This window comes from Notechis scutatus, chromosome 4 (assembly GCF_049901735.1).
Source record: "Notechis scutatus isolate UNSWTSFEM ecotype Mainland chromosome 4, rNotScu1.2, whole genome shotgun sequence".
NCBI classification, from domain to species: Eukaryota; Metazoa; Chordata; class Lepidosauria; order Squamata; family Elapidae; genus Notechis; species Notechis scutatus.
The window spans coordinates 130,507,677-130,519,281 of NC_142012.1; the positions used below are offsets into that span (position 1 = coordinate 130,507,677).

Below are 11,605 nucleotides of genomic sequence, written 5' to 3' on the forward strand. Positions count from 1 at the left end.
CTCCACCCCCACCCCACCTCCAGATTGGCCTCCGCAGCGCCCGAGCTGGGTGGAGGGTGGGTGGGTGGGTGGGAGGAGGAGGAAGAGAGACTTCGGCTGGGCTTGAAGGGGCTTCGCAAGTTGCGGAGCTCCGCCCCGTCGCTCTTGCACCGAGTGACAATGTATTTACCGGCGTATAAGACGACCCCCCACTTGGAGGCATGTTTTTAGGGCAAAAAGTCGTCTTATACGCCGGCAAATACGTAACTTCTTTCTACCCAGGACAATACCAGTAATTACCAATCCTTAAGTAAGTTCTCCAATTCTTTGTTATGCTGAAAATAATGTTGTGGCCAAATATAGATTTGGGATTGGTAAGAAAAGAGCCAAAGACTTATTGAAAACAGTGTGTTCTAAATGGAGATGGCAACTCAGAAACTCATTGGTGGGATGTACATATTGCACTTAACTGTGATAAGTTTTCTTTATAAAATACCTTAATTGCCTTTAATCAACAAATAAAGGAAAAGAAATTAGCTAAACACAAGTTTTAATAATCCCAAAACAAAGAAAAAAGATAAAACAAAAATTGAAAGCAATCGATGCTCTGATAAACTCAAGTTTTAAACAATAAATTAAAATTTGATGACATAAAAGCATTCAGATTGTATTTCCCATAATATTAGTAAAAAGTTTATTCATATGCAAAGGTGCACATTTGTCTTCCTTCCAGGGTTTTAAATCAGGTGCAGATTAACTTAATTCCATTGTTCTTCATATTTCAGTACAGTTCACATTTCTGAAATATAATTTCAGTTAGGGGGATAATTTTCATTTGCTGTTGGATTTGGAGTAAATTATTGTTTTGTTTCAATGTTACTGTTTTGTTTTACTGTAATTTCAAATCCAAATCGAGAAAGATATCAATGAAGTGTGATCTTTCGTATCCTTGAAAATGATATGAACTGTTATATTAAATTAATTGTAATCCGGATCCAATCTTGATTCAGATGATTCCTTGATTATTTTTCCCTTGGAGGAAATATAACTAACAGATAAAAGGTTTTATTGAGTTGGCCCATTGGGGTTTTTGTGAATGTGTAAAAGGTGTTGTGTATTTGGGATGTGAAATACTATTAGGTTTCCTTTCTCTTTCTTTCCAAGCCTGGTTGCCAGCTCCTACCCTCTTTGGCATCCTGATTGACTCTTCTTGCATATGGTGGAAGCAAACCTGCAACAGAAAGAGTGGATCCTGCCATTATTATAACAATGGCGTCTTCCGCAGCAGGTAAGAGATAGTGATAGTTCTCTGTGTGAATTAGACAAGGGCTTTTCTTATCTGGGGTAGATAGATAGAACTGATGGGCAGCTTGCCTTCTATAAATCATATCATAAAGCTGGTATTTACTGGGCCCTTCAAAGGCTAATGTCTATTAATAAATTAGTAGTAGTAGTAGTAGTAGTATCTGCAGCATAATCTAACTTAGTAATTTGCCCAATATTTTCTGCATTGTGCTTAGCAATCAGTCTGCTGCACTAAAATCACTTTTAAGTGATATAAGCAAGATGAAAAATTAATAATTATGAAACTTAAAGCAATAGCAGGAATACCTGCTAATTCATAATGTGGCTTTGTTCTGGTTGTCTCTTAAAAGACTTTGATGCAGTTATCTCTGCATCTGACTATGTATGAACAAAGGTGGTTGATACCTGAATCTTCTTGACTCTTCTTGTTCATGTTTAGCCCTCCCCCGCCCCTCCCCCCCCATTGCTTTGATTGCTGCTCTGCCTTTGCATCGGAATTGGCTGAATATGAAGGCTGATGTTGTTGTTTAATCAGCTTAAGAAATGTACTATTTTGGGGGAGACAGAATTATTTATGCTCCTGGAGCCTAATGTGTCAGTGTCTTGGCCTTCCTTTACAACCACTTAGGATTTTTATGTACATGCACACAACATCGTTTGAGAAGACTTGTTTTGACTTGGTTTTTGAGAGGAAGGTAAATTCCCAGGAATTCCCCCATCCCCTTTTCTCAGAACTTTTGCCATGTGCCTCTTCTGTAAGCACAATCTCCTTATATCACTCGTCTGAGAGGAACTACCCCCCCCCCCATCCTAATGCAAAAATACTCTTGTCTTCTCAAAAATGCCACCTTTTTCACTTATTTTTAAGCATATTTGTCACAGGCTTCAGGGAAAATATATGAACTGCCATTTTAGTGTATTTTACAGGGTCTGGGTAGACCCACATGCATATTCCTACTTGAATTAGAGTTTACTGGGTGACTTTTGCCACTCAGTCACCCTCTGCTCAAAATGTCTGGTAGGGTTATTGAATTAAATGAGAGAAGGCCACCTGTCCCCCTGCATGGTTTTGAAATACCGTATATTGGCTTTTTGGGGAAATGTTTGTGTATGGAATGCGATAGGAAAGTTCTGTGTATTATGAACATGAACTAGATGTGGCTATTCATCACTAAATAACTATTTCTAGGACAGGCCCTTTAAGGGTGTTGGGAAAGTATATTCTCACAGATTTAATTTGAGGATGAGGATGTCCTCGCCTTGATCCTCAGGCTTCTGCCATCTACAAGGGAAGCAAACTCCTGTGGTGCACAGCACTTGCAAAAGAAGAACCTCAATAGAGAATTTGAGTAACACAAATAGATAAGAAAAAATGGAATGCATCTTGCCAGGAAATCCCCAGTAACGTTCCATGAAGCCTGTCTCAAGAGCAGGGACATACTGTATACCCTTTCTGCCCTTGACTCATGCCTGTCTCTGGCTAGGTGAAGTTAAGAAAACAAGCTTGGCTGTCAGTACATTAGCAATTTCCTCCTTGGGATGCAGATGGGTTGAGCTTTCCCTCCATCCCACCCAATAAAACTCCAGTAACCAAAATTATTAAGCTTTGAGACTTTAATCAGTAACAAAGGAAATCTTTACAATGGCCCTTTGGCATCTCTTACCACATTCTTCAGTGACTGGCCTGTTGGTGTGTCAGGAGATTCACCTCACAAGGAATCTCAAATATTTCCTAGCAAACCAGCCGTGGGAGTGAATTATGAATCCATTGAGTGTAGCTTCAGCCAAGATTTTCTGTTTGTTTCTTCGTTCCTACTTCCAAGGAACAACTAGGAGGTAGAGGTGAGTTCCCTTCCTAGAATAGAGCAGTTGATTGGGGCTAACGTTGGGTTGGCAACGTGCGGCTCCAGAGCCGCATGCGGTTCTTTGGGCCCTCTCCTGCGGCTCCCTGTTGGATGATCCCACCACTGGCTGGCTTCACCTCTCAGCCTCCACTTGCAGTCACTCCTCGCCTACCCTGAGAAGGGAAGGGCAACGGTGGTGGATGGAGACTCGCTCTGTATTACGGAGTGGGAGCGAAGCGACCCTCTACTTGCCTCTTTTTCCAGCCCTTGTTGGTGCTGCACACACCTTGGCCAGAGGGGGAGACACACGACTTTTCTCCACCCCAAGACACTGTCTGGGCCAGCTGCAGCTGATGCTCCTCATCATAATGGGCTCCAGGAGGAGGAGGGGACACTGCCCCCCCTTTGTGAAGCACACTATGTTTAAGCGTGCTGCGCAAGGTGCTGCAAGAGCAGTGAGCAGGCCATGGAGGTGGCGAGAGAAGCGATGTCAGTGTCTTGGGGTGGAGAGAAAGTTGCACGTCTCCCCATATTCCTTTTGCTAGTACTGGGTTCAGCCAACAAGGAGCCACAGCAGGGGGACAAAAGAGCTTCATTTATCTGGGAACCTGAAACGACTCTTGATTTAAATCATATGGTAAAAAGCACCCAAAGGGAAAAAAAAACATCAGCAAAAACAATAAAACCCAACCCTTGCCTAGTTTTGGAAATGGTTCAAGAGGAAACACAAACACACACACACACACACACATGAGAGAGAGAGAGAGAGAGATGAGAGAGAGAGAGAAATGAGAGGGAGGGAGAGAGAAAGAGAGAGAGACAGAGAGATGAAAAAGAGAGAGAGAGAGAAAGAGAGAGATGAGAGAGGGAGAAAGAAAGGGAGAGAGGGACAAAAATGAAAAAGAGAGAGAAAGAGAGATGAGAGAGGGAGGGAGAAAGAGGGAGAGAGGAAGATGAGAGAAAGAGATGAGAGAGGGAGAGAGAGAAAGAGAGAGAGGAAAAAGATGGAGGAAGGATGGAGGAAAAAAGATGAGAGAAACAGAGGTGAGAGGGAGAGAAAGGAAGAAAAAGAGAGATGAGAGAGGGGAAAAGAGAGAAATAGATGAAAGGGAAAAAGAGACAGAGATGAGAGAGGGAGAAAGAGACAGAGAGGGAGGGAGGGAGGGAGAAAGAGGGGGAGGGATGGACGGAGGAAGAAAGATGAGAGAGAAAGGGATGAGAGGGAAGTAGAGGAAGAAAAAAGAGATAGGAGGGAGAAAAAGAGATAACAGAGATGACAGAGAGATGAGAGAAAGAGGGAGAAAGAGACATGAGAGAGAGAGAAATGAGAGAGATGAGAAGGGGGAGAAAGATGAGAGGGAGAGAGGGAGAAAGAGACAGACAGATGAGAGAGAGAAAGAGGGAGAAAGAGAGAGGGGAGAGAGAAGGGGAAAGAAAAAGAGAGATGTGTGAGAGAGAGACATACAGGGGGGAGAAAAAGAGATGGGACAGATGAGAGAGAGGGAAAAAGAGAGAAAGATGAAAGGGAGAAAGAGAGACAGAGATGAGAGAGGGAGAAAGAGAGGGAGGGAGGGAGAGAGAAAGAGGGGAAGGGATGGACAGAGGAAGAAAGATGAGAGAGAAAGGGATGAGAGGGAAGTAGAGGAAGAAAAAGAGATGATAGAGAGATGACAGAGAGATGAGAGAAAGAGAGAGAGAAGAGAGAGAGAAATGAGAGAAATGAGAGAGGGGGGAGAAAGATGAGAGGGAGGGAGGGAGAAAGAGACAGAGATGAGAGAGAGTGAAAGAGGGAGAAAGAGAGAGAGGGGAGAGAGAAAGGGAAAGAAAAAGAGAGAGATGTGAGAGAGAGAGACTCACACACACACAGAAAGAGAGAGAGAGAGAGAGAGAGAGAGCTGTTTCCCAGAGAAAAGAAAATACCATGAGCCACAAAACCTGAGTAGGCATAGCTGGGGGGGAGGGGGTGTCATGTGACTGGGTGGAAGTGACTGATGTTGCATTGGCCACGCCCACCCAGGTTTTGTGGCTCCTGGTGTTTTCTGTGGAAAACAAGTCCAAGTGGCTCTTTGAGTTTTTAAGGTTGCAGACCCCTGAGCCAACTGAATGGGGAGTGAATAGCAATGCACAGTTCCATAGCTACTCAAAATGCAGACACTTGACTCAAAGCCATCTGTAGAGGAGGTCTCCAAATGGTCAGAAATCTATGGCTGGCAGTTCCAACACATGTAGCATTACCAATTTGTACATGATGGAAATTGGAGACACATCTCATTGGTGGTTGGAAAGATTACAATATGGATTCAAGGAAGGAAGGAATTTTGTCTTAAAATGAAAATAAAATGGGGCAAGCATATTCCTGCCTTTATAACAATAAATCATTAACTTGGCTTGCACATCTTATGATCTCCAGAGAGCAGAAAACTTTTGGGCACACTGAATCACACATGCTAACCCTTAATTGCCATGATAGGAACTGCTTCACTAAGTAACTATGAATTTCTCACCTGTATAGTATTGCTGTTACCTTATAACCTTGGTTTGTTTGTTTGTTTTTTGAAAAACCATATGACTGGAAGTTCAGACAGCTTGATCCTGTTACTGTAATGCCAGCCAGGTGAAACATTCCACTTCATAAAATGATTGAAAAATTACTATTTATCTCCACCTCTTTGTTAAGTCTCCAAAATAAATATTACAACACTTTTGGGATACTTATTGGAGGGAAACTGCTTTTTGTCCCTAAAAGAGGAGCCCCCCCCCCCCCAATCTTCTTTTCTTGACAACATAGAATCACATGGAATAACAGGTTTGGAATGGACCTTGGAGGTCTTCTGCTCGAACAGGAGATCTTGTACTATTCAAGACAAGAGACTGTCCAGTCTCTTCTTGAAAACTTCCAGTGATGGAGCACCCACAATGTCTAGAAGCAAGCCATTTCACTGGGTTAATTGTTCTCACTGTCAAAACTCACACCCAGATCTGGAATTTCCATTTTCATAGAAGCCGAAATGGAATTTCCGTTTTCATTTCTGCATTCAGATCTGACTTGAATCATTTTGGAAGTGTACAGAACTTAAAACAGCATTTTGAAACACTTAAAAATTATTGCAATAGCCAGTTTCAGTGGAACATTTGCTTCACACTCAGGTAACTGTTTGGAGTTCAAAATGTTTTGTTTCAAATTCAGCATTGGTTAGTGTAATGTTTTGCAAATCACTCGTTTTTTCTCAATCATTCAGCAAAGTTTTATTATTGCATCCCTACAAGTGTGATAAGTTGCATTTCAAAAGAAATGATCTCTCTCTCTCTCTTTCTCTCTTTATTCCTCCAGGTACTTAGGCCTCCAGGTTGGCTACAAAATTATTGGAATTCTGCTATTATCTTTCCTCAGCTGGAAGCTGACCAGGAACAAGCAATACAATGTGCAAGATAAAGCTGCTGACTTAGAATAGCTCTACACTACAACAAGACCCGCTTCAAGCATCATTTTGTGTGATGTTTAAATTTACTTACCTTGGCCTTTGTGCCTTTTGTTTTATTTTATTTTTTTACAATACAGGCACCATTGTATATAAGTAGCTGAACTTGAACTCCTACATGAACAGTTTCTGCTGCATGTAGTCCAGCTAAAAGAACATGTTTGTGCTGGGGAACGGAGATCACACAGCCAGCTCATTTCATTGAGAGGCATTGAAATGAAAATACCCAGAGCCAGCAAAAGGGACCCCCCCCGGGGGGTGCAACAGTGGTAGAGGCATCTTCAAAGACTGGACCAGAGATGTACAGATGTTTGGAAGACAATGGGTTCTCTTGTTTTTATGTCAAAACAATGGAAATGGCAAGTGTTATACCTTAAAACAGTGGTCCCCAACCTTTTTTGTACCAGGGACCAGTTTCACACAGAAACACTTTTTCAAGGACCGGGGGGAGTCCGAGTTTGGTGGTTTGCTTGCAGACGTTTCATTACCTGACTAGGTAACATCTGATGTTGTTACCTAGTCGGATAATAAAACGTCTGCCAGCAAACCACCAAGTTCAGGGAGCGCCAGTGCCTCCTCATTGCAACCCTGAGCGACAGATATTCTCTTCTATTGGGACATTTAAAACGGAGGGTTTCAGCTGCAGATTCAGGAACTGCGCCTGGCTGAGGAGCGCCTTCAAAACTGAGCGCTGGGCGGTGGCGGCCCACGGCTGTCTCCGCAGCTCAGGACAAGTCCCTGCAGGACAGCTGAGAAGCCCCGCCTCTCGGCCCTGCCTTCCTCAGCCTCATCCCTCAGGTGTCTCCCTCCCTTCCTCAGCCTCATCCCTCAGGTGTCTGCCTCGTTCCTCTCTCAGTCGCTCTCTCGCTCCTCCACCAGCCCAGGAAGAAACTGCTTCAAAGAAGCCGGCAGGGTGGCTTCCTGTCGGCGCAGCTCCTCTGAAGCGCCCGTTCACAGCCGCCCGCGGTTTAATCCAGTGCTCCGTTCTGCCTGCCTGCCTTCGTTTCTGGTTGTTTGAGCAGCTTCGGCTGAGAATAATAACTATTCGCCTCTTTTTCTCAGCCGAAGCTGCTCCGAAACAACCAGAAATGAAGGCAGGCAGGCAGAACGGAGCACTCGATTGAACCGCGGGCGACTGTGTGGGGGTGAACGGGCACTTCGGAGGAGCTGCGCTGACAGGAAGCCACCCTGCCGGCTTCTTTGAAGCAGTTTCTTCCTGGGCTGGTGGAGGAGCGAGAGAGCAACTGAGAGAGGAACGAGGCGGGAGGAAACCGAAGCCGCTGAGCCGGAGAGCAGGACAGGCTTCGGTTGCTTCCTCCCTCCCCTTCTCTCCTTTGTGTTCTTGATCTCTGATCCCAGCAGCATTCACCGAAGGCGAAGTAAGCCGCCATTTTATTTTATTTTTTATTTCTTTGCGGCCTGGTACAAAGTGATCCACGGACCGGTCGCGGTCCGGGGCCCGGTGGTTGGGGACCCCTGCCTTAAAAAAACCGCATGAATCACTTAAGAGTTGCTAACAGAGGAAAGCCATCCAATTTGGCTATGGGTCTTGGACTGTTCTACTCAATCAACTTTGATGCATTATCCAGGCTTGCCAAAGGGATGGGACTAAGGCAGAAGCAATCTCAACTTGTCTGCCCTCTCTCATGCCTTTGCTTCTTCATTTACTTCCTTTACTATACAGTCAAGAACAGATAAAAATCCCAGTCAATGTATAAAATTGGTTGTTATGACATGTACACTTTTAAATAAAAAACTTTTTTCTAGTTTGTTCTGTTTTTTTATTGGCAGATTTTGAAGAAGCCACTTTTTTCCTATATTTTCCCTGCTTTTGAGCCTCCTTGTTGCTATAGGCATACTGTGTTTGACGTTGGAATTTTCTGACGTGGTACTAATCCATATTTTAACTCTATGAATCTTTTTAGTCATAGGACAGCTTTTAATTACAGTAATGAAAATATATGACATTTCATCAAGAAATAATTCATTTCTCATGTTATCTTCTCTTCAACTTAAAACTTGTGATTTTGGTCTACCTCCCAAAACAGAAGAGTACTTGGGTGGACAGACAGAAAAAGTCTTTTAAGCTTCTTAAATCTAAAACCATTAACATCTGTTTAGTTATGCTGCAATATATTTGCTTGAGATTTGACCCACTTAATCAAAGGTGGCGTTCTATTCTCTATTCTGCTTGAGGACACTAAAGAGCAAGATGCAAATAAATGACTGGATTAATAAACTGATTAGGAAGCATGCCTTAAAGAGAAAGATGCACAGTTGGCAAACAATTGTTTGCATGTGTTTACAAAATTATAAAGTTTGAGGAAAGTATAGGTCATTTTCATAAATATTGTGGTTCCTTCAAACCTTTTCTAAAAATATCTGCATAAAAATAAAAACGTACCATAAAGAAATGTTGTACCACCACCTAGTGGGCCATTGATTTATGCCAGATATATTTTGTTATGCTTAAACATTTAGAGTTGTTTTCTTATACTGCATGCCAAAGCTGAGCAATAGAGCAATTTAAAATGCAGCTTTTTTGGGGGGGGGGTGATTTTTGGTTTTATGAACAATAAGAAAATGAAACACATATTATAAACAGGGCCAGTGAAAGAAAACCACGAGTCATTTTAACTTGCAAGACATAAGAAGATGTAATTTTAGGTGTTGGGTTGGCAATGGGAGTTTAAACATTATTCGTTGTTCAGTTGACCCAAACAATACACCCCTCGTTTCTAGTTTCTACTAAGTTTAACATTTATTTGGGAACCCTATGACGGCAAAATAAAATAGTACAATTTGAAAGAGGGAAATGGTTTGGAGAGTTATATGTGTTTTTATGTTCAAATGTACAGTACCATTCCTTCTGCTGCTATTGTAAACACACTACATGTACAACATACACTTTTGATATACATAATAAATTTGTTTTAAAAGCAAAGTAGTTGAGTAGTTAATTATTGCATGTTTTATAGTTGCAAAATCCACATATCTGAAAACCATAAAGAAAATTTTGACATTTGGAAGAAAAGTTAAATAGTATTCAATTTAATAAAAATATGAAACTACTAATAATTTGCCACATTTTCAGGGTCCTAAAACTGCGTCTAAAGCATTATTTCAGCCACCGCTTGTAATTCTAGCATTACATGTTCAGCCCAATCTTCTGTGCTTTTATAATATGTCTAAATCACATTTCTAAAAAGCAAACTAATTTTATTGCAATACAAGTAAAAAACGTTCCTTGTAACTGGATTTGTAACAAATAGCTTGATATGCAGATCTTAGAAGGTTTGGGAACTGAAATTACATTCAGATCAATAGAAGATTCCAGTCAGATTTCAGGGAACAAGAATTAAAAAGAATTGCTGAATCAGAGAAAAAGATGCAACTAAACCTTGTTGCTACATAAGTAAATGGGATGTTCCTGTTTCTATATAGAAGCTTACTGGATTGGCAGCTGTATCTTTATTCACCCCAAGATAGCAGCATCTCTGCACCCATATAGATTAGATTGTGTTGTATAACATACTTTTATACTTCCCATTTCTTCTTGCTGTTCCTCTAAGCATTTGCTGTTTGAAAGCATATAATTTTATTAGCATATAATTTGATTACTACAATCTGTCTCCATTACTTTGACATTTTAAAAAACCCAGCTTTATATAATGGTAAATCATATTTTACAGATTGTGGTGTGAGGAACAGGAAATCTGAACTGAATGGATGGATGTGTGTGTGTGTAATGTCAGGGAGATAAGTGGAAATCTTAGGTTGAAAATAGTAGGGGGAGAAAGAATAACACTCAGTTACCGAAAAAACACAAGAACCTGACTCCATCTGAAGCCCTAGAGACTGCTAAACAAAAGTTCACAGCCCTGCTACCAACCTAAGGAGATAACACTAGAGAAACAGATGTCAAGAAGACAATTGTCCTGTTCCCAAACAACCATCCAGGGTGTACACCTAACTGCAGTGCAACACAGTAACAGTAGTACTGGAATAACATGGGAGAAATAGAAGACACATAGCACCAAGTGGCTACAGGACCTGAAAGCAGAGCATACAATCTCCCAAAACAGGAACAAGTTATGATTACAATAGCAGATAGTCAACAGTAAGTCAAGAACATGAAATGCTATGCAGCACCTGATCCAGACATGATCTACATCAACTGGCTAATAGCAGTGCATGAATGCCTAGTAGCACAGATTAACCAGCTGCTAGCACCTGGGTCCCACCCAGACTGGCTAATACAAGAAATGATATTGCTGATCATAAAAGATCACCACAAAGGAACGGCACTGTCCAACTATTGACCATTAACCTATCTCCACAAAACATGGGAAGTCCTATGTGGCCATCAAGCTACAGGACCATATGGGTCACTCCATGAGCACAGTTCAGAAAGGCACTTGGAACAACACCAGAGGCTCAAAACAACAGATGCTAATGGATAAATATAGACAACTTCAACACTCAAGGTCTAGACAGACCAACCTGAGCACAACCTGAATTGCTACAAGAGAGCATACAACTTGGGGGCAAACTCAGGGGAAAACAGACAGATCTGTGGATGCCTGGCACTATACAAAGCCAACAGGATGCTAAGGATCTTTCTCAAGAGGATTGTGGGAGACAACACTAAGAATCAACTCAAGACAGCTGACATAAGTGGCTATTAAGTGAGGCATATAACAAGGTAATGCAAGCTCCCCACTGCTCCTCTTTATATGTTTAAACTCCCTCAGCTGGATTATCATGACTGGATACTATGAATATTAGTATTCGTTCAAGAGAGGAACTACAATCAGCCACCTCCTATATATTGATGAGGTCAAGTGTATGCTAAGAGACAGACATTGATCCACCTACATGGATCTACAGTAAGGACATTGGGATGTCATTTAGACTGGAGATGGTAATAAAGAGAGGGAATATAGTTAACACTGATGGAGGGGAGGGCAACTACCAATGGGCCACATGATAGACATA

At 41.9% G+C, this 11,605-nt stretch overlaps 1 protein-coding gene across 3 annotated transcripts in view; it reads left to right on the top strand.

The window, feature by feature from the left end:
* SLCO2A1 (solute carrier organic anion transporter family member 2A1) overlaps positions 1-6,671 on the top strand; it is a 73,557-nt gene extending 66,886 nt beyond the window's left edge. For all 3 annotated transcript variants that reach the window (XM_026691886.2, XM_087964923.1, XM_087964924.1), the window contains 2 exons: positions 1,144-1,267; positions 6,460-6,671. In XM_026691886.2, coding sequence (XP_026547671.1) covers positions 1,144-1,267; positions 6,460-6,580 — 245 coding nt within the window. In that variant the 3' untranslated portion in view covers positions 6,581-6,671. The remainder of the gene's footprint in view (positions 1-1,143; positions 1,268-6,459) is intronic.
* Positions 6,672-11,605: the final 4,934 nt, after the last annotated feature.